The following is a 23,566-nucleotide window of genomic DNA, read 5'->3' on the forward strand; positions in this document are numbered from 1 at the left end:
ATCGTAAGTTTTTATTAGCACTGAAATGGAATAAACTTGTATTTGCAACTTTTCACTACAGTTATGAGTTGTACGTGTTGTATGGGCATTATAACTTAATGATCAATAATATTATGAAGCTGAGCTATGGTCATATTATTAGGTAAGTAGGTAACCTGAAGTACGACGAACTTACTGCAGAATTTAATGTCAGAAGTGTTTTTCTGTTTTCAGCAATAATAATATATCTCGCTCCTACTGTCATCGCTCACAGTGAAACTATAAAGGTACGAAAAGAATTTTCTTTAGGTGTATTTAAGTTTGGATGAGATCGAACAACTACTTACTATGAATGTAGGTATATCATATAATTCTCGTAATAATAGATGGACACATTATTTCATTACAACGCGTCACAAATGCAAACGCGCAAAAAATGAAATGTTCCGATTTAAATGAAATCTATTTAGGACATAGATGCCTCGGCAATGAACTAAAACATGCAAAAAAAATGTTTTTTTTTTTTTTGCCAAGTAAATTTTAACAAATATCGAGAAATGTGCCTATACCAAACCAACTATGCACAATATCTTAGACTCGAGCGTTAGTTAAGTAATGAGCCAAATCCCATGTCTTCTACACCATAGAATTCATCCAACTCCCCACTGATTATTTGTGTTGTGCACTTAACTGTACCATTGCAGAGTAAATAATAAATACCTCTGAATTTAATAACAATACAGCACAGGCTAACGAATACCTGTTCATATAGCACGAGGAAGAATGCAAGATCGCCGATCTGTGCATCCACGACAAGGTGCCGATGTGCGGTATCGACTCTTGCGGGGAGCTGCGCACCTTCATAGACACCTGCGACATGCACGAATTCAACTGCGACAGCAAGAGAGGTAGGTTCCAACAAAATTCTGTGCAGAGAAACAAGTCCAGTAACATTAACTTAGTAGGTACAGTCCACGACTCTTTTCTCCGCATAAAATTTGCAGTTCTGTATTCGTACGACACTACTTTTCCCAGTCCCAGTCTGGTCTGAAATCGCGCTTTGTCTTTTTCCAAAGGAATTAAGTAGGACTGGCCTTTCATCGCCTTTTATATCCACTTTTCCCATGGACTTGTTTAAGGTAAATTTTAAGGCCTTTAACACCTAAAATCGCTTTCATTTACGTAGGTTATCTATGAGTTTATATGTAAATGCTCAACGTACCGTGCCCGGACCCTCTGTTTGTATTGTACCTCTATAGATACCTCTACAAATGGGGATAACGCTAGAATCGACTACTCGTGAAATGCTACGAAGACGTTCGTCGTAAGCCATTGCATATGCTTAAAATATTTTTAGATCGAAACTATACACTCTCTACGTTACAGTTGCAGTAATTAATTATAAAGTATGTGAAGGGTGAACTGTGTGCGTAGCCGAATGCACAAACGCTCACGAAACGAAACGCTCGTAGATCTATCTCTATCGCTCTTGCGTATTGGTGCAACTGAGCCAGACTATCTTTCGCGGCGTTTCATTTACGTTTCGCGTCGTAGAAATGCCATTCGAATACGGGGCCAGGCATCTTCTGGGCGATCTCAGTCCATCGTAGGCCACGGCTTTGCCTTTGGCTAGTCTGTGGCCAAGAGTAAGCCCATTTTAAAATAAAATAAAAAATATAAATAATAAAATAACTAAATACAAAACGAACGTTCCAGATTACAAAAGTCGACCGATCCACGAGTGCTGGGTGACGTGCAAGCGCGGACGCTCCTTCAAGAAACCCGAGTTTAACGCCAACTGCAATATAGATAATAAAAATGCTAGAATTTAATCCTCTTGACTTTTATTCTCACCATGAACGCAACAACTTGTTAAATACTACTTGTCTGAGTCCTGAGAAAACGTTTAAAAAAGCCAACGCCTAGTAAATTTAAACCATCATGGGACTGGATATCAATATCAAAATAATTGAATTAGGTAGTTACAAAAGATACGTATCAAAGAGGTATATTCAGATATTCGAATACACCTTGGCTGCTTCTATACAACTCTGATATTATGATTGGATGATTTGGATGTAAACTATTGCTAATAGTTAGAACGCGTTTTATTTTATTGAATAGAGCAAAACCAAGGCTTTTCAATATACAAAATATTTTTAATAAAAACAACTGGTAATTGCACAGAAATAAGTCAATTTGCTACAATAAATTATGATATGACAATTTAAGCACAGGAGAAAATTGTCCTGTCTGGGACATGCCTTTACAAGAAATTATATTTTAAAAAAGTAACTAATGACACGTTCGGATTTCAAATATTCTTTGCACTCTTGTGGATAAAATGCGATTTTGCTATCTGTTTTTAAAGAATAAAAAAGTCCTTTCCGAGCTAGTGAGGTGAAAAATATTTTTAATGGTCTACAATAAATTACGGTGTGTGTGTGTGTGTGTGTGTGTGTGTGTGTGTGTAGGTCATACTGAGATCACAAAAACCATGGACCCTGCTAATATTTTTGTTCCACCAGCAGCTTCGAAATGTACTATCATCAAATTGGTAAGATATAAAATTTCCTATATTGTATTAGGTGTATTGGTTTGGCAATCGGTACTCAAAAGTAACTTGGAATACCAATAATGTATGGCATGACGCTGGCAAATTCTAGTTATTCTGCATATATAACATATTTTTGATATAAAATTGCGACGTCAGTTAGCACATGCAAAAGTTTTGAAGTAGTATATTTTATTACCACCGATAACTTCACCGCCATGATCGGACTGAGACCGCGACGGAAAAGTAAACATTTGTAAAACGAAAAATAAACATGAAGAGCACATGAGCAGAAATGCAAGCTTTGCTTCAGCTGTTATGTTGTATATTGATAATTCAGCGTTGCAACACACATATTGAAAAAGCTAAGGTACAAAACCTATAAGTATTTTTAATACTTGAAGTTATTTTATAGAATAATGCGTAATATTTTTAGTAAGTATAGAAATAAATACAATTTGGCAGTATTATACGATTCAATTATATTGACAATTTGACAGTCCCTTTAGCCAATCTTATGACCCGCAATCTTGAGAATGTCGTCTGCCTGACGAGAACAAACAATAATTATGAAGTTTATTAGAGATTTATAGATAGATATAGAGCACCTCGTCTAGACACATCGACTCCATTGGGATTCATCCCGAAGCGCTCTCTTCGGATGAACCACGGTTTCAAAACACTTGAGACCTCAAACTGCATTAATATGAATCCAACTCGATTTCATTAATAACAGCCAATTGCATATGTTTCACTTGAGAAAATCGACTAGTGACTCCCGGTGGGCTTTGAAGCTGATCTGTGGCAGCTTCGATCCGACAATTGGCAGAATGCGGCGTAGGATCGGAAAAGTGGCGTTTTTTATTTAGGAGGTCAAGACCCTCTTTGGGCAGTAGTGACCTTGAGCCACGTTAGTTACAGTGTTACTCTAAAATGTTTAATTATGTACAACATTGTCTGGCAGTTGGAGGAGGAGTGTAAGATAGCGGACATCTGCCGTCACGACCAGGTGCCGATGTGCGGCATCGACTCGTGCGGCGAGCTGCGGACCTTCATCGACACCTGCGACATGCACGAGTTCAACTGCGACAGCAAGAAAGGTAATATAATATGCTATAACTACTAAGAACTATTTGACAATATGCCAACGGCCACTTTCTATCACTGCATCTCTCGCCGTCGACATCCTCACGACTTGGAGCCCCAATGGTCGCTCACTGTGAGGTTTAAGAGGCATTCCCTCCCGTGGACGCTCCGACTGGGTATGGTCCCAGCCGAGGTTTTTTCCTAGTTCAAATCATCTTTAAGAACGAGATAGGTTTCTAGAGCGTCAGCAACGCGCATGACCGGAGTTGCAGACGTCTAAAGGCTACAGTGACTGCTTAACATCAGGCAGGCCGTATGCTTAATTGATTATTTACTACCGTGTGTTTTAGGGTTTTCAGGGAAGGTCGCAGCAATTTGGTAAACATAAGTATTTCATAGGTATATATATAACTTATAGGTGTATTTAATATAGGTACAGATCTAGTGCGAAAGGATTTGGCTTCATATGTTGTATGTTACGGATACGTACGAACGTGTCATGTTATTTCAGTCAGTCTCAGTACAAGATGTACTGATATTGACTGAACTAGCATGATAAATATATGAAAAATATGAAGGACGAACCCTTTTCGTACTACATCTGTACCTACCTACCTAATATTTGCATACACGCATAATAGCTAGAAAGATATATGACTGTCTGATGAATGGATGGGTACTAACCAGAAACTTGTCAGAAGCAAACGATCGATCTCTTGATAAATTCTAAAGTAAACTCACTTCCATTGAAGCCTTGAAGATTTTCCAACAAACAAGTAAGTTTATAAATATCGTCTTTAATGAAGAGCTATCTCGGTTTTCAACTGAGTTTACAATATATACAGTTACAGGAATGACGTCGTAGTTTGTAATATCATAATATCTTCCTCTCCCATTCCTCACCGTTCCATGAGCTGATGTAAAAAGACCTCAAGCCCGCCATAAAATATTTCTAACCTCTATGAAATACGGTGTTTGTAAGACGCACTCACAGAGGGTTTTAAGTTCATTTCATACTGGACAGTCTGACGCCCACATTGGCGCCAACGCCTGAATAATCCGGTGATGTTTCGTCAGTAGTATGATTAAAATTAAATAGCTTTTATTTCTTTGTACTCGCGTCAGTCGCGTCACAAGTAAGCAAAGAATTTCGTACTAAGATAAATCTCTGGTTTCGTTTTACGGGCAAGGTGTACTTTTTTATTTACCTGCTATTATTTCTTCGAGTAAGTTTGTAAAAATAACAAATTTTGTAAGTTTTTATTTAAATCACCACAAATTGTTTTATTTATTTGAAAGAGTCCAAGTATTTGAAGCTCATTACCATAATTATATCATATGATTATATAAAGTGGTACAATGTGCAATTGTGCATGATATACCTACCTATACTAAAACATTCGCGTTATTCGCTTGTGGATCCTCGTTTGCTAATTTTGCCATCAACTTTTGTGGCTGGTACTGATTTCATTAAAAAAATTAAAAGCATTAAAACCAATTGCAAATCTTGCAACAGGCACTCTATTTAAATATGTGACCGACATATTTATAACAATATTTATATTGATTGTATCTTAAAATTAATATTAAATTATTATATGTTTTTGCCATTTTATAAATATTTCTCTTTTTATATTTATTTCCTACTCGTACTCCGATCTTGTGACTATATATATTATATTATTGCGAACACTACTCCAAAATGCCATTCTACCATTTCTTTATTTACACACAACTCCACATTCAGCACAATTTTCAAGCCAATCGGTTTTCGACTAACAGCTGTAAGGTGACAATATATCAAGGGTCTGCCTGAAAACCAGCGTTGTAGTTAGCATGCTGCAACATTATGCTGAGGCAAGCTCCTATTTAACGCACATGAATATTTTAATCTCACCTGTATAACTCATTTTCTTAGATGCTTAGTCTAGATTTAAGTTTTTTTACTTTATTAAATCCTAATGTAACACTTCATTGTTTGTAACATTTTCATGTGATGTTGAATAAAAATTTTCTATGCTATGTCTATGATTGTGAAATCGTTTGTTGCCACAAAGTTAACGTAATGCAAGGTTTTGCTAGCAGAATAAAAGCAAACATCATTCTACAAACAAATATTCGAAATGCTGCGTATTTACTCACAACACATTATCTTCTTCAAAGTCGAATCCAGTAGATAAATATTTATAATTACAAAATAGTATCAGTTAAACGACATTATTTGTATGTACACAAAGGATTAAAGATTCTGTTGTAAAAATATGGGCATAATCTCAAGAAATTACATATTTATTAAAGTCACTGTCATAAAGTCTAAAAATCTAAAAATAAAATTTAACTGTGGTCCGTAGTACAACTGCCCTTTAATATTATAAATAGCTTGTGCCCTTGCGAATCTCAATTGTATTTGGTGTGATTACACTTCATTATAATGGTTACATGTCCTTGTGCCTGGTTAATATAATTTGCTCGCAATTAATTGACATGTGAACTTTAAAAAAATATTCCATTAACACTTTTCATAAAAAAAAATGTTTCCACAAAGTAGGCCAATAGGACAATTTTACCAGTAGGTACATTTTATAAGCAATATACCTAGGTAAATTACCTTACAATTAGTAAAATGTGAAGAACAAGTACAAAAATTACTTGGACCGCGAGTCGCTAAATAATCAATATCATCTACATACGTATTATAGCGATTTATAACTGTCTTTCATTCCATTTTTCTTTCAGATTTTGTTCAAAAACCAGTTCATGAATGTTGGGTTACCTGCAAGAGGGGCAGGTCCTTCAAGAGGCCTACCTATGGCGAGGGTTGCGACGGGATCAATAAAGTATGAATTTATCCGTCATACCTGAACGAATAGGTCTACTAAATTCTAAGTATAAAGTAGTTTTATGGCTCAAAGAGGAACCTATATGTAAGTAGCATTGTGATTAGAGTAAACGCAAAGGAACATAAAAAAAATAATATGCTAAAAAATTTAATATGCTAAACGCTAAAATGAGGCAGTAAGGTATATTAAAAAAAAAGTATATAGGTACTTCAGGAAACACGAGACAATTGATCAGAATTTCGGAAAATATCACTTATTTTATGAAAAACGTTTCAGTTCGCAGCTCAAATAATTCATATCTCAGCTGTATTATTTTTTTCTGTAACAATTTTCTAATTTTTAAAATCATTGTGTAATACCTGTTCGTATTGCTCCATATCTCGTATTAGGAATGTATATTTTTAATAAAATCAAACTATTACAAATAAATAAACGAATTTGATTTATCACAAAAATGTTTTATTTCATTTAAGAGCAATAACTTACATGAATGTACTTATTACTCGAGATCACAGTTTCATTTTCATCACTAGAATTATATTTTAGTATGACTACCTACAGGTACATAATTAAACACAATAGTAGGTACTCTCAAAACATATGAAAAATTTAATAACGACTTATTGAAAATATACCTCTAATCCACATCAACCTTCTCTACAATGCCTGCATAATACGAGGTTAAATTATACATACACAATAATCAATCAATATAAATAAAAACGCATTACATTTTTAAATATATACAACGATGAAACTGACAAACAAATAACATAAGGGCATGGTTACCTTCACACTTCTAAACTATAAATAAACATTTAAATTATATGCGCGCATGCAATCAAGTATTTGTATAGTACTGGTAGGAGTGTAAAAATGCATAACATTTAATTTTAATAGTTTTTATACTTTTTTCTACTTTAGAATATAGTCTCTATAAATGATCTTGTAATTATATTTACATACATTATAACTATAGTAAGCTTACGAACCTACTAAATATTTTCGGTGACGATATTTACAAAATACAAAGAACATTCAAATAAAATAAGTACTACTTATCTACTGACTCTTGGCTATTTAAAAAAAATGTTCAATGCCGTAGGAATATCTGGCAAAAACCAATAAGCACTAAAATTATTCTAAAAGATAAATAATTCAAATGATTGCTTTAAGTAATAAAGATATTTTAATACGATAGATTAGTGTTGATACCTTCATTAACTCATTAGTCGACATGTGAGTTAACGTAAGGTTCAATATTTCAAACCTAGTGAAGGAAGTAATTAACATGGCAAACATAAATAATGAGCTTAAGAGCGATGTAATCACGATCATACTAATATTTACTGATCTAAGAAGCCAGCGCTCTTCACAATTTTATAGATCCTCTCCCTAGGGATCTTTTCGGACTCCCTCTCAACGACCTGCATCTCCTTGTTGGCGAACCACGACTCCCTGGCCAAGCCTTCAGCGATCGCTGGGTTGTCGTAGAAGTCCGCGGACTTGAGCAGCTCGCGCGGCAGCTGAGCGTCGCGGGCGGCGTTGCGCGCGACGGCGGGGTGCGGCCGAACTAGCGGCCCGGCGTTCTCCGCGTACTCCACGCCGACTGGCTGGAGCGCCTGGGTGAAGATGAGCACGGGCGCGGGGTGCGCGTGCGCTGCGGCCACGATGGCAAGGACTATTAGGCAGCGCATTGTCTAAAATTACAAAAACTAATGTAAAATTTCTATCGACGTAGGGAACAAATCAAATTATTTTATTAAATATTTTTGTTTTGTTTTTCAAATTTCTAGTTAAATACAAAATACAAGCTGAATGATTCTGAATAAGTGGAAAATATCATTAGATCATCAAATTCGTAGTTGAAAGTATGTTATTTAAATACATAATTTATTTTAAGGGTTTGTGGTTCATTAGTAACGTTTTCTTTGGCCAGTTAATATTAACAAGATAATAGTTATGAGGATTTCATGAATTGATATAGCTACTTATATAAAAAACTAGACCTAAACTGGTACGAGTATTTACACATGTAGATATAACACAGTCACGACGGTGCCCTAGAGGCAGTGGAATTATTTCTAATTTAGCTGTTGTCAACACTGTCAAATAGAACACTGCAAGAATATACAAACAAAACTCACGATTTCGCACCCGAACAAACTTATAACAAAACCGTCAGTCAACACTTACGTTTTGAAAACAAAAGTCACGGTCACAACGCGAGTCGTACTGAGTGCGCCCGCGCCTGCTTCGCGACTATTATATAGCCTGCGGTAACCTTCTGCCGAGCTTCCGGGACCACTTCTACCTACTGGGAATTCTACAAATCTTCTCTTTGCAAGGATGTTTTTAATAACAATTATTGCTAATTATATAACCTATTAAACATGGTCCGCTATTTATACCGCCCATATGATGGGAACAGTAGTCAGACTTGGCTTACATACTTGCTACTTTAACATTAACACTATCCAGAAAACATCACACGATATGCACGCGTAACATTCAAATTATAATGAGCTTCTAATTGCGTGTAATCCGAGTTCGCTCCATATTTTTAGGGTGCCGTACCTCAAAAAGGAACAACGGAACTCGTATAGGATCACTCGTGCGTCTGTCTGTCCGTCTGTCACAGCCAATTTTCTCCAAAACTACTGAACCGATTAACTTGAAATTTGGCATACATGTATATGTATGTTAATCTGTGACCCAAAGACGAACACGTATTTAAATCAAGAAACCTAATCAAGAAGGGCCACTTTTGGGGGTAAAAGTGAAAATTAGAAATCAAATTTTTTTGAGCTAAGTATATGTATTGTGTTACATATCAAATGAAAGAGCTTTTTATAAGTATTTCAAAAATATTTTTTTAATAAATTTAGTCAAGTAATTTTAGAGAAAGTAATTTAAGAAAATAGACCAATAATGACCACCCGGGTTCCCTCTATTTGGCATAACTTTAATTGTCCCAAACGATTTTCGCATAACAGACTTCGCATTTAGATTTTCGCCGAATGTTAATTTGGCAGAAAACTTATTTTTCATAATCTAAAATAATACGAATATTACTTTGTCCGAAAATAAGTTCGCAAAATTCTGTTTACCCCGATTGTTTTCATGAATAAAATTAATTCGCATAATTGTATTTGGCATATTTCTTAAAATCAGAATATCCACTGATACTAAATGCTGTCAAGAGAGTCGGTTTGGTTAGGTTAAAACTGCGACCTCAACAAATACATTTTGTCAAGAATTTCGGTTAGGTTAGAATTGCAACAGTAAGTAGTATTAACCTATGATGAAAATTCTGCGCGGTAAATTTCGACAAACCATGTTATGCAGAAATACTTTATGCATAAAAACCATTCGGTGAATAACCTTTATGCATGAAATATATTCGTACAAACAAATATATGCCTAGACAAATTATGCGTACTATACTATGCTATAACAGATTATGCGAAAGATGAATTATGCCAATGCTTGTAACTCAAAAACTGTTCGAAACAAAATTTTGTGAAACCGTGTTAAAATTAACCTTCTCATGCTCTAAAGGCCATGCCAGGATAAGCTATTTTCCCATGGTGTTTTACTGATGCCAATCGATTCCATTCCTATTCAGTATCGAAAGTTTCTTTGAGCTCAACTTGCGGTAATGTACTAAAGAGCCACAAATTGCAGAAAACTTTTTCCACATTTTACCCATAGTATAATGTATGTACCTACATATCTACAAAAATAAAACTATTTTTTACGAACAGTTGTTTTTATGCAAATCGATTCCATTCTTATCCAGTATCAATACTTGCTTTATAAATAAATAAATAAATAAATAAATATTGGGGACACCTTACACAGATCAACTTAGCCCCAAACTAAGCAAAGCTTGTACTATGAGTGCTAAGCGACGATATACATACTTAAATAGATAAATATATACTTATATACATAGAAAACATCCATGACTATGGAACAAATATCTGTGCTCATCACACAAATAAATGCCCTTACCGGGATTCGAACCCAGGACCGCGGCTTAGCAGGCAGGGTCACTACCGACTGAGCCAGACCAGTCGTCATTTCACTAAAAACCGTCGAGCTTTGCACTAAAAACCCACAAATCAACGGATACATTGTGTTATGGGGAAAATGTAGAAAAAGTTTTCTGCAATTTGTGGCTCTTTAGTACATTACCGCAACTTGAGCTCAAAGAAACTTTCGATACTGAATAGGAATGGAATCGATTGGCTTCAGTACGAGTAAAACACCATGGGAAAAAAAATAATTTTTTTTCATACAAATTGTATAAGAAATGTTTTTCGCAATTTGTGACTTTTTTTCATAAAAAAAAACATAATCATATATTTTTTTAAATTTTTATTAGTGGCCAGTGTTTATGACGAACGTGCACGTTTCTCTAGAGTTTGTCAGCGATTCGTTTTAACGAGCGTGTATGCCTGTATGGGAGTAAAATTTAAAAAAAACACCTTGTTCTACCACAGATAAAATTAAGTATTTATATTCATTTGGTAGCTTATTAAAGAGGATTACTTTGATGAAAAATCTGGAGGTGTCGCTTGCGTGATAATACTTAAAAAAAATGATTTTTTTTTAAGTTTTTGTACGGCAATATAACACAAAATTAATATCATATAATTGTCCTACCTACATGCACAATATACGTGACGAACGTCAAAATCGGCTGCCCAGAAAAAAAAATATCGAAGAAAGTTTAAATTTCGTTTCATTTTTTTTTAATTACTAAACTGTAAAGTTTTGGGAGCTGAAATTTAGCATACTAGATACTAATACAAAGCCGAATCAATAAAAAAAAATTCAAGCCAAAACTCTCTGGGGCAGATTCACTTAGCTTATCCTGGCATGGCCTTTGTTTAAGATTGTAAAGAGTGACCGAAACTATGAATTTCAAATAGCACAACACCTGTACCCATGCCCTAATTAATTTATTTTTTATTTATCATGCAATCGATTTCCGAACCCAATTAGAAAATGCCGGCACTCGATTAATCTCACAATTGGGTCACTGTAGTTCGCCTTGCTATCTGATCTGAACTAATCTAGTGGACAAAACGTCGTATTTGCCGATTCCAAGCTAAAATGTACACCCTTTTACAAGCTTACTTTAACTGATGGCCGATGCCATTTCCGCTGATAGAACTAATACACACAGAGTGGTCCAAACCTTGACGTCAATACAAAAAATAATAACTACAAAAAATCGGCTAATATACATGGGGTATATTCTGATAGCCCATGATGTGAGCAATCTAAAAAAAATTTTTTTAAGTTATGGTTTGGACCAACCTGTATAATGGTGTTCCCACACTGACTGTTATAAATGTGAGAGGTACAGCGCGATCCGCATGCCATCGCGGTCACTCACAGTTCACACAGTGTTATCTAATTACAGTGTTATCTAATTACGTCCTATACTCACCACCGTTAAGAGGTTCGCCCGTATTAGGTTTACTTTACACCCTGTATAACATTTATAACAGCATTTAACAACCAGTGTGGGAGCACCATAATCAACTGATACAATGACACGATTACCAGGAGTAGTTCCATTATTTTTTTATTACATCAGTGCAGTATAGACTATAAAGCATCCATGACATGGGAGACACAATTATTTTTATTTGGAATTTATTATGTAATTTTTGACGATCATGATGAGAAGATAAACATAATTTTGACATGTAGCAAATTTATAGTGTAATTTTTATCATGAAATAAAGAAATCTAATCTAATCTAATCATTAATGTTAATGAATATAGGTTAGTATTAAATGATAATTAATTACCGTTATTCAATGAGTAGGTAACAATATGAATTGGTGCCCTGGAGACTGCGTTAGTTTACACTGTGTTGCATGTAGTCCCAGAAGTTGATTATACAAATTGGAAAGGACTATTATTAAAATATTATTTTATCAGATATCTAATAAGAGTAGATAATAACAATTACCGTAATCAACGTAGTAATAATGAGGTGATAACGGGAGCAATTTACAGGGAATGTGGTCCATGGCCGTTGCCCGGCATCACGTGAGCCTGCGCAAGTGCGCAAACGCATGTGCAGCCTCACGCTGCAGTTGCTTTATTTTAAGCTGAGGCAGTAGATGCAGCCTTCTGTGAAATCTGTATAAATTTCCGAATGACCATTGCTTTGTTATATGACAATATACATGTAACAAAGTTATCTCTTGTTTATATTAAAATGAAAAATGTATCGAAGCTTTGAACGGTATGGAGGTCATTGTGAATGATGTATTTAAGAGATGCACGGCGCGGCGCACGATTGGTGAACTAGGCCAACTACGGCTGAGAAGAGACATAGGTACCTTTTTAGGGTTCCGTAGTCAACTAGGAACCCTTATAGTTTCGCCATGTCTGTCTGTCCGTCCGTCCGTCCGTCCGTCCGTCCGTCCGTCCGTCCGTCCGTCCGTCCGCGGATAATCTCAGTAACCGTTAGCACTAGAAAGCTGAAATTTGGTACCAATATGTATATCAATCACGCCAACAAAGTGCAAAAATAAAAAAAAAAACCGGTCAAGTGCGAGTTGGACTCGCCCACCGAGGGTTCCGTACAAACTTTCAAACTCCCCAGTTAAAATAATCTCATGTTTTCACATAACTCTAACGACTTGACTAGAAGACAAAAGTATAGGTACTAATGAGCATTATTGTGTATAGCGCCATCTCTCGGTGAATTCGCTAACTAATTTGCGCGACCATAGTATGTTGGTTTTTCAGGGATTATTCTTTATAATGTTAACCGATTTAAACAATTTTTACTTTATTGGAAAGAAGATGATTTACGTAACATCTCGTATTAATTTGAAGTATTATATACATCCGCAAAGGTGGGTAAATTAAAAGTAAAAATGTGAAAAGTTTTTTTTAATAAAAAAAAAAGTTTTCAAGATACAAACACGATTATATTTTTCCTGTAATATTTAGCATAAAACCAATGTTTCCTAAAATTTTCATAATTTTTCGTTGGTAAACTTCGGAGATAAGGGGGGGAACGGTATTTTTTTTTACATTTTCCTTCAAAATTCTTTTTTTTTCCACAACAAAAAAATTATAAAAAATAGTTTATTAACGTTCAATTTAAGCTCTTTCTAACGATACCCCACTTGACCTAGTAACTTGAAATTTACAGTTTGCCCCCTTTCATTTTGGCCATTTTCTACAATTAAAATTAATAAATTTAAAAAAATTATACCTTCTATTTATACAGGTTCACAATGTTCACAACTATTCCAAATTTCAAGTTGATAGCATTAGTAGTTCTCGAGATATTTAGGAATGTGACAGACGGACAGACAGACGGACAGAGTCGCACCATAAGGGTTCCTGTTGTACCTTTTTGGTACGGAACCCTAAAAATGGAAAAAAATGTTTTATTAGGGTACCCCCTACATGTAAAGTGGGAGCTGATTTTTTTTTTCATTCTAACCCCAACGTGTGATATATTGTTGGATAGGTATTTAAAAATGAATAAGGGTTTCCTAAGATTGTTTTTTGATAATATTAATATTTTCGGAAATAATCGCTCCTAAAGGAAAAAAAGTGCGTCCCCCCTCTAACTTTTGAACCATATGTTTAAAAAATATGAAAAAAATCACAAATGTAGAACTTTATAAAGACTTTCTAGGAAAATTGTTTTGAACTTGATAGGTTTATTAGTTTTTGAGAAAAATACGGAAAACTACGGAACCCTACACTGAGCGTGGCCCGACACGCTCTTGGCCGGTTTTTTTTTTTTATTATATTGACTTGTCTGAGGCTTAATTAATGGCACAGAATCTGCTAATTTCACCTAACGACAATTTAATTTTCCGCTGCTGCCTTAATATTTTTTGATCATAAAGAAATAAGTAAGCATACATGAGTTTTTTTCATTCATAAAATTTTAGAAGTGACTACGACCACAATGCGTGTATGAAGTATGTTACCATTTTTATTATAAAATCGCATGTCGCAAAACAGCTGCTTAAAACTGCAAGTTCTGTTATCGTTTCTAGATTGTTTAGTTTGTAAGGTGTCATTTGAATTAAGTATGACCTCTTCCCTTGATTCTTATAACTTGGCATGGCGTACTTTTGCTGTCAAATTTTTATCAAATAACGTGGAGCATCGTTTATCGATTTCGTTAAGTAATTTTTAGCAGATGGAGGTACTATTTACGTCGTATCCGCAAATAGACCTTGAAATATGTTGTGATCGGAAATCAAACCCGGAAAGACGCGTGTTAATGGACCAATTTGCTAATCCAATAAAATTATGCATTATACGTCACTTAGGTACTTATATTGAATATTATCTGCAACCAATTTTGTTATATGAGTTTAGTTATATTTTGTTATATTTAGCCAAGTAGTCGTATTATTTTGCTCACGAACAATAATTTCAACTACATATATGTATAATCATAACTCTATTTTTACTTATATAACATGGTGGGTATGTGCTAAATAATATGAATACCTATGTATTGTACTTGCGAAATCTTATGGTGTTATTCCAAGTTATATTAGCAACGATTTGAAAAACCCCGCCCGCCGACGCATGGACTATTATAAACGTCAAAGGTCTAAGAAATTATGACGATAATTCAATCCTTGCACAGACGAGGCTATCAACTGCGCAGCTTTAACTGTAGGTACCAACTTACTTATAAACAGAGATCGGATTTTTGTGTGTCATCTCATACTAAAAGTCATTAAAATGACGTAAGTCACTAAGAATGTCGCAAATCCGTCCGATCTCTGGTTATAAATTACACCATAACCTGCGCCGGGCTTTACCTAAGTGCCAAATATTTAAGAAGATTCCATGAATTTTATAAATATTATTAGGCCCACTTGCACCAACCACTTAACTCAGGGTTAGTGAACTATCCTCTGTCGAATTCCATATAAAATGGTGGGTTAACCCTCCAATTTCGTTGGTTCAAGTGGCCCTTAGTCCGTCACCAGTTCATATATATAGTTCGTGGCGTCAACACGTCGCAACGATGTTTTCTCCGAGATGAACTTCCTAAACCGGCAACATGCTTGACCAAGTTCAATGTAATGCGAACGAGGTCAGACGGCTAAGATCATGTGAGTATACTTTATACCCACTTGTAGTATCGTAAAGCGTGCATAAACCACCCAGTATTAAATAAAATCGTTTAGAAATAATATGTTCCGTAAAATACTTCTTCAGATTAGAAAACGTGTCAGTGGTCTAAATTGAAAACTTGTATTGAGTTGAATGACATTTTGAAATACCCGATGGGAATTGATTTAGTAAAATAAACACAGTGTCGAATGTTCCGTAAATTTATTTTATTGTAAATAAATAACTATGTTACCTCGTTTTTTTTTTTAATGTAAGCAACCTACCCATAAAAAGTGATCACATTATATATTAAATCAGTCAAACCGGATACTCTTACATATTTTTCTAATCGCGGATATTATCGTACAGAATATAAAAGCATCTTACGGCATCTTACTATTTCTAATTTCTCTTTATGCCATACAAGCTATGTATACTTTCTTATGGCAAGCATATTTTAAAGATTGTATGATATACTTTCAATAGCACTATTAGTTGACAATGAAATGTTACATAATTTATACGCATGAAAATCCAAGCATGAATATTTTAACTATTTAAAATATCAACATCTCTATGTTGCAATTGGGCTCTTAATGTAGGTTTCATCCGATAAAAATCGGAGCTTAGTTAATTTACCCACCTTGACATTACCGCTCCCACGCGGCCACGCCACAAGATCTGCGTCATAAAGTATATATTCTGTGATAGATAGATGAAAGCTAGCCTGCAACCTGTTGTCCATAAAATCGTTTATAAGGACCCAAAGGACGAAAGCGATAACGACGTCGAGGCCTTGAAAAGCGAAATCCTGGAGGATAACGAGTGGCATATTTCAATGTTTGAATATGTTTCCTTCTTCTGAAAGGAACGTGGCCGTATTTGCTTCTAAGAATCTGGAAATAGTCTCTCGTTTCACCTTTGACAGTGGTCGCCCAGGTGGCCACAATATCGCATCCAGGATGTCCACACCCTTTCCATGGCGTTGAATCTGTTGTCGTTACACTAGACACCTCTGTAGACACGCTAGAGTTAGGTGATGTGCTTGTAGAGGTTGTAGATTGTTGTGTTCCCGTTGTTATTGTAGGAGTAGATGTTGAACACGTGCATGCTCTACCATGGACTAAATTAGATTCTTTTGTAGTCATTGATGTACTAGTGGTTGTTGGTGTACTAGTTGTGGTAGACGTCCGCGTATTAGGGGGCGTGGAACAAGTGCATCCTTTGAATGGCTCTGTAGGTAAAATACTTATTGTATTAATGGGAGTTGTAGCGGACGTCGATGTGCTAGTTGTAGTGGTTATCAGAGTAGTAGTTGTATTGATTGTCGGAGTAGAAGTCGTAGTAGAATTCGGTGTATTAGTGGGCGTGGAACAAGTGCATCCTTTGAAAGGCTCCGTAGGCAAAATACTTATTGTTTTAATGGGAGTTGTATCGGACGTCGATGTGCTAGTTGTTTTGGTTATCGGAGTAGTAGTTGTATTGGTTGTCAGAGTAGAAGTTGTAGTAGAATTCGGTGTATTAGGGGGCGTGGAACAAGTGCATGCTTTTAATGGCTCCGTAGGCAAAATACTTATTGTATTAATGGGAGTTGTAGCGGACGTCGATGTGCTAGTTGTATTGGTTATCAGAGTAGTAGTTGTATTGGTTGTCGGAGTAGAAATTGTAGTAGAATTCGGTGTATTAGTGGACGTGGAACAAGTGCATCCTTTGAAAGGCTCCGTAGGCAAAATACTTATTGTTTTAATGGGAGTTGTATCGGACGTCGATGTGCTAGTTGTTTTGGTTATCGGAGTAGTAGTTGTATTGGTTGTCAGAGTAGAAGTTGTAGTAGAATTCGGTGTATTAGTGGGCATGGAACAAGTGCATCCTTTGAAAGGCTCCGTAGGCAAAATACTTATTGTTTTAATGGGAGTTGTATCGGACGTCGATGTGCTAGTTGTTTTGGTTATCGGAGTAGTAGTTGTATTGGTTGTCAGAGTAGAAGTTGTAGTAGAATTCGGTGTATTAGTGGGCGTGGAACAAGTACATGCTTTTAATGGCTCCGTAGGCAAAATACTTATTGTATTAATGGGAGTTGTAGCGGACGTCGATGTGCTAGTTGTATTGGTTATCAGAGTAGTAGTTGTATTGGTTGTCGGAGTAGAAGTTGTAGTAGAATTCGGTGTATTAGTGGGCGTGGAACAAGTGCATGCTTTTAATGGCTCCGTAGGCAAAATACTTATTATATTAATGGGAGTTGTAGCGGACGTCGATGTGCTAGTTGTATTGGTTATCGGAGTAGTAGTTGTATTGGTTGTCGGAGTAGTAGTTTTAGTAGAATTCGGTGTATTAGTGGGCGTGGAACAAGTGCATGCTTTATATGGCTCCGTAGGCAAAATAACCGTAGTCGTAGGAGTAGTAGTACTAGGTGCACCACAGGTACACATTCCACTAACTATTGGCTCATTTTTTCTAAATGAAAGAGGTGATGGATCTGTGATTTGACGCCGATATTCGGACCCATGTGTGAGAACGTTAATCAGTGGGCTTTCTGAGATTGTACTGAAAACTGTGATAGCCTCTGTCGATTCTACAGGCGCTCTCAAATAAAATGTGGACATCGTTGTAACATTTACAGGAAGATTAGTAAGGTAATCATCGTCGTCATTCGTATATGTAGCTGTAGTTATATCCCTGTAGAGTTTTAATATTGATTTACGCGCTAATGTAGTGGTTGTTTTTACACACTCTTCTCGGCTTATTTCCTTGTATTCTGAAAAGTAATTATGGGCATATTAAGTATATTATGAAAATTTAAGTTTTGTTTACCGATTTGAAAAGAGGCAAACCTGTTTTAAAATCACAGTTGTGTTCCAACATATCACACAAGTCACCGAATGTTCGTCTCATTGAGGTCTTTTCATTTTGTCCGCAAATAGGAATCCACGTATGATTACAAATTTCGGATTGTACGCAAGCATCAACGGGCTAAAATTGGAAACAAATAATGATTTTATATGCATATCCGATAACTAAAAAAGTCAAAAATAAATTTAATAATTATATTTGTCCTACTTGTATAAAGTGTGTGCAAGATGGTCTACTTGTACGAATAATATACACTGAAATAAAAATATTAAGTCAGACCACGTATCAAAGGTTAATTGAATAAATATGGCAACTAGACATAACATTAAATAAAAGTAAGGCTTCCACTTACGAATTAAAAGTATCGTTTTCATGTTTTCCTTCCATAGTTTTATTATATCAAAACCAAATAATCTATTTACAAGACTTCACTCCATTTCTTTTATTATTTCATGTAAATGCTCCAAACCAATTGTGACTATTTTTATGACAACTATAAATTTCAGTTAAGTAAACAATTCACAATTTTATAAAACCGATAAAAGTGGTTCAATGTAATAATAATATGTAGGTATTCCACTCTGACAAAACGCAAGTAAAATCATACTTAACAATTTTAACTTTTAAGTCCAAGTCCAAAGTGTTTTATTTGTAAGTATATGTCAAACTGATTACAGTGGTGGTAAACAATATGATATATGTAGCACTACTATACTCCGCCTGATGGCGTACAAAAACTTCATTTATATGTCCTTACATACTAACATGCGAAATTGATTTTACGTAACTATATTCAACATAAATTGGGAAATTGAGTAATAATTAGTTATAATATAATTAATATTGAAATTCATATCAGGCCGTGGGCATTAAAATTATGTAGCAAAAATTCAGAAATAGAATAAAAACAATTATTATCAATTAAAAATGTCAATAGTTTACGTTTAAATTCATTTAAGGGTAACATTCTAAAACTAACAGGGAATTTGTTATAAATCTTACTAGCTAAGCAGAATACACTTTTGCGCATTAAGGCAGTTTTTGCGAAAACAGGAAATAGATTCTGAGGGTACCTGGAATCTCTAGTAAATACCTCGGAAACCGTCCTGAATAGTGTTGGGTTTGTTTTAATAAACATCATAATTTCAAAAATGTATAGGCACGGAAAAGTCAAAATATTTAATTCTTTAAAATGTGGCACACAGCTATCTGTTAAGTGTAGCCCTCTGCTTTTACTGAATGAAATATACAGAACTTAACGCTTGGCAATTCTTTTTATTAAATATAAGAGCGTCATCCAATCAAAAATAAGACATCTTGCCAATACCAAGCATTCAGCGGTTAAATAGGTAAAATATTTGCCATTACAAATGATAGTATCTATAGTAATAAAGTAATAGTTGTAATATCGACGTCGTATTTGCCATTGGTACCTACTTATAACTATAAGTAAACATAGATTGCACTTCCATACTCCAAACTTCGGATTTCTTACCAAAAAACCTTATTATTTTCATACGTCTACGCTTAGCTTCAAGCACATTACGTCAGATTTCAATAGTATTTTATACAATCATGATATACCTAATACAAAGCTTTTCAGTCGAGTACCATGTTTAGGCCACGAAGCTTGCTGAGTGGCCTAATAGAAAAGTTACGAGAGTGAAAAGCTTAATTATATCACTATTGTATGCAATATTTTTTGTATGAGTCATCATCTTCATCATCAATGGACGAAAAATATCATCATTCAAGTTAAAATTAATGTTAATAGCGTCGTTCACCGTTGTATCAACATCGAATTACTTGGCAACCAATTGTTTGAAATAATTTTTAAGAAAAAAACACCGCCGCCTTTGGGGTTCTGGTGAAAGCTACTTGCGAATGTTGGATTATGTAGAAATGTGTAGGTATTTTTTAGAACTGCTTTTAATACTTTAATTGTTTGATGGCAACACAAATGAATATACGTATACCGTTAAGGTTTGAGGAGTTTCCTCAACAATTCCTCATGAATCCGATTGTAAGAAATCCAAGCTTGACATAATTTGACTTGAAGACTCAATATTCTTAACAAACATAACTAAAACTAAAAAATACTTAAGTCACTATAAGTGTGCCGTTCAGGTTTGAGGATTTCGGTTCTGACCATCATCAGCAGTTCCACTGCACCAAATGTCACTGTTTTGGACGTGATTGCATGCTGTTCTTATAAAAATACCAAAGTCACTATAAGTGTATCACTGTTCTGGACGTAAGTGCATGCTCTTCTTATAAAAATACCAAAGTCACTGTAAGTGTGCCGTTCAGATTTGAGGAGTTCGTTTCTGACCATCATCAGCAGGTTCACTGCACCAAATGTCACTGTTCTGGACGTAAATGTATGCTGTTCTTTTAAAAATACCAAAGTCACTATAAGGGTGCCGTTCAGATTTGAGGAGTTTCGTTGTAACCATCATCAGCAGTTCCACTGCACCAAATGTCACTGTTCTGGACATAAGTGGATGCTGTTCTTATAAAAATACCAAAATCACTATAAGCGTGCCGTTCAGATTTGAGGAGTTCCATTCTGACCCTCATCAGCAGTTCCACTGCACCAAATGTCACTGTTCCATACGTAAATGCTGTTTCTTAAAACACACAAAAACCATCATATGTGTGCCTTTCAGATTTGAGGAGATCCCTCGATTTCTCCGGGATCCCATCATCAGAACTGGGTTCTGAGAAAAATGGGACCAATCTGTATGCATATACATTCAATCAGAAAAAAAAATTCAAAATCGGTCGAGTAACGATGGAGATATCGTGGAACAAACATTAAAAAAAAACATACAGACGAATTGAAAACCTCCTTCCTTGAGAGATTTGAGGCGGCGGTTAAAAACCGTATCTGATTGGTCGATAAATAAATAAAAAATAAATGTGTTTCAGATGCGAAAAATTTTGCCAGGTACCGAAAATTAGCATAGAACTTGTATGACGCACTATTTTTGAATTTTTCCCAGTTAACTAAAGTGAAGTGTAATGAAATATTATAGGTGACTATGTCAAAGACTATCCAACACTGAAAAGTCAGCACATAATTATAGTTTACTCTGTGGTGTCCTAATAGGCTACTTGGCCCTTTTTAGGGTTCCGTAGTCAACTAGGAACCCTTATAGTTTCGCCATGTCTGTCTGTCCGTCCGTCCGTCCGTCCGTCCGTCCGCGGATAATCTCAGTAACCGTTAGCACTAGAAAGCTGAAATTTGGTACCAATATGTATATCAATCACGCCGACAAAGTGCACAGATAAAAAATGGAAAAAAATGTTTCATTAGGGTACCCCCCCTACATGTAAGGGTCCCCCACATCTAGCGTCTCGCGAACGTCGACGCCTCTCCAACGCCCGCGCGGCGTTGACGCCGCGCTCGCGCAGCGCCGACGCGACGTTGCGGCGCCTCTCGAACGTCGACGTCGCAGTGACGTCCGCGCGGCGTCGACGCCGCGTTAGCGCCGCGCCTCCTCAACGTCAGTGGCAGTAAACCAAAAGTAGCTTATTATGTTAGTTCGTATGCCTTAACCAATTTTTTGAAAAGTTATTTCTATAATGTAGGTGCATCAAGGTGACGTATTGCTTCCCTGTCACACTTACGATTCCCAAGTGCGACAAATGTGTCAAAAGGTTCACGGCAGGCCCTCTTCAATGAATGCTCTTGACACGTATCTTTATCTAGGTAATCATCGGAAAAACTGTCATTTCATAGAAATATTGTAAAACACTAAACAGAGAATGTGTCGAATCGAGAAACGAGAGCAAAAGCAAAAGCAAGATTTACGCGTGTAGCGACCGTCATGATGCAGAAGTTTAAGGTTTTTGATGAGTAGTTTACGTTTATTTGGCATAATTTGTTACTTACTAATAAAAATACCGTGATTCCGGTATTATAAAATTAAATACCGGTATTGAAATCTGCATGTCCCAAAAAAGGCAAATCTCGGGCGACGTCGACGTTCGAGAGGCGCCGCAACGTCGCGTCGGCGCTGCGGGAGCGCGGCGTCGACGCCGCGTGGGCGTTGGAGAGGCGACGACGTTCGCGAGACGCTAGATGTGGGGGGACCCTAAAGTGGGGGCTGATATTTTTTTCATTCCAACCCCAACGTGTGATATATTGTTGGATAGGTATTAAAAAATGAATAAGGGTTTACTAAGATCGTTTTTTGACAATATTAATATTTTCGGAAATAATCGCTCCTAAAGTAAAAAAAAGTGCGTCCCCCCCCCTTTCTAACTTTTGAACCATATGTTTAAAAAATATGAAAAAATCAAAAAAATAAGTAGAACTTTATAAAGACTTTCTAGGAAAATTATTTTGAACTTGATAGGTTTAGTAGTTTTTGAGAAAATACGGAAAACTACGGAACCCTACACTGAGCGTGGCCCGACACGCTCTTGGCCAATTTTTTTAAAGTCTATCTTATATTATTAATTACTATCCAATTATCCAAAAAAAAATATTAGGTACCATAATTTATTAAGACTTGAAACCGCAAAAAATCTTTTTTAAGTATTTTTGGATTATGCGACGTTCTTGCCAATGTCACTTCTTCCTATTCGCAATTCTGGACAATCTGAATTCTACGCAATTAGTATTTCACCTCATTCGCTATTGTGCACAGTTATTACTTGTGAACAGTGGCGATTCTTCCTGTTCGCAATTCTGCACATTCTAAATTGCACACAGTAGTTTTTGACCTCATGCGCTATTATGTGCAGTCATTATTTGTGTACAATAGCGATTCTTCCTGTTCGCAATTCTGCACAATCTAAGTTCCACACAACAGGTATTTCGCCTCATTCGCTACTGTGCACAGCCATTATTTGTGTACAGAATAGTTTCTTCCTATTCGCAATTCTACGCAATCCCAATTCGACGCAGTAGGTATTTCACCTCATTCGTTATTGTGCACAGTCATTATTTGTATACAGTATAGTTTCTTCCTATTCGCAATTCTACGCAATTCGATTTCCACACAATAGGTATTGCGCCTCATGCGCTATTGTGTACAGTCATTATTTGTGTACAGTATAGTTTCTTCCTATTCGAAATTCTACACAATCTGAATTCGACTCAATA

The 23,566-nt window shown here is 35.8% G+C and overlaps 4 protein-coding genes across 6 annotated transcripts; 2 read left to right on the forward strand and 2 right to left on the reverse strand.

The window, feature by feature from the left end:
- LOC125224586 lies at positions 1-1,811 on the forward strand. The gene is made up of 4 exons (XM_048131435.1): positions 1-142; positions 214-266; positions 752-887; positions 1,696-1,811. Exons 1-4 carry the CDS (start codon positions 127-129, stop codon positions 1,809-1,811), a joined length of 321 nt encoding a protein of 106 aa, XP_047987392.1. The 5' UTR covers positions 1-126.
- An 897-nt stretch (positions 1,812-2,708) lies between these two features.
- On the forward strand, positions 2,709-6,844 carry LOC125227750. Its single transcript, XM_048132067.1, has 3 exons — positions 2,709-2,903; positions 3,498-3,633; positions 6,356-6,844. Exons 1-3 carry the CDS (start codon positions 2,829-2,831, stop codon positions 6,460-6,462), a joined length of 318 nt encoding a protein of 105 aa, XP_047988024.1. The 5' UTR covers positions 2,709-2,828; the 3' UTR covers positions 6,463-6,844.
- Positions 6,845-6,896: 52 nt separating this feature from the next.
- Positions 6,897-8,726, reverse strand: LOC125227738. 2 transcript variants are annotated; one of them, XM_048132048.1, is made up of 2 exons: positions 8,656-8,726; positions 6,897-8,159 (listed from the first exon to the last, which is right to left on the reverse strand). In XM_048132048.1, exon 2 carries the CDS (start codon positions 8,154-8,156, stop codon positions 7,806-7,808), a length of 351 nt encoding a protein of 116 aa, XP_047988005.1. In that variant the 5' UTR covers positions 8,157-8,159; positions 8,656-8,726; the 3' UTR covers positions 6,897-7,805. The 2 variants fall into 2 exon arrangements, with proteins under 2 accessions (XP_047988005.1, XP_047988014.1); XM_048132057.1 differs by having other exon boundaries at positions 8,607-8,694.
- Positions 8,727-15,836: 7,110 nt separating this feature from the next.
- On the reverse strand, positions 15,837-19,758 carry LOC125230492 (mucin-2-like). 2 transcript variants are annotated; one of them, XM_048135661.1, is made up of 4 exons: positions 18,803-19,758; positions 18,658-18,704; positions 18,432-18,570; positions 15,837-18,355 (listed from the first exon to the last, which is right to left on the reverse strand). In XM_048135661.1, the coding sequence occupies exons 1-4, from the start codon at positions 18,822-18,824 to the stop codon at positions 16,323-16,325; spliced, it is 2,241 nt and encodes a 746-aa protein (XP_047991618.1). In that variant the 5' UTR covers positions 18,825-19,758; the 3' UTR covers positions 15,837-16,322. The 2 variants fall into 2 exon arrangements, with proteins under 2 accessions (XP_047991618.1, XP_047991627.1); XM_048135670.1 differs by lacking the exon at positions 18,658-18,704.
- Positions 19,759-23,566: the final 3,808 nt, after the last annotated feature.

Source organism: Leguminivora glycinivorella, chromosome 1 (assembly GCF_023078275.1).
Source record: "Leguminivora glycinivorella isolate SPB_JAAS2020 chromosome 1, LegGlyc_1.1, whole genome shotgun sequence".
Lineage (NCBI taxonomy): Eukaryota > Metazoa > Arthropoda > Insecta > Lepidoptera > Tortricidae > Leguminivora > Leguminivora glycinivorella.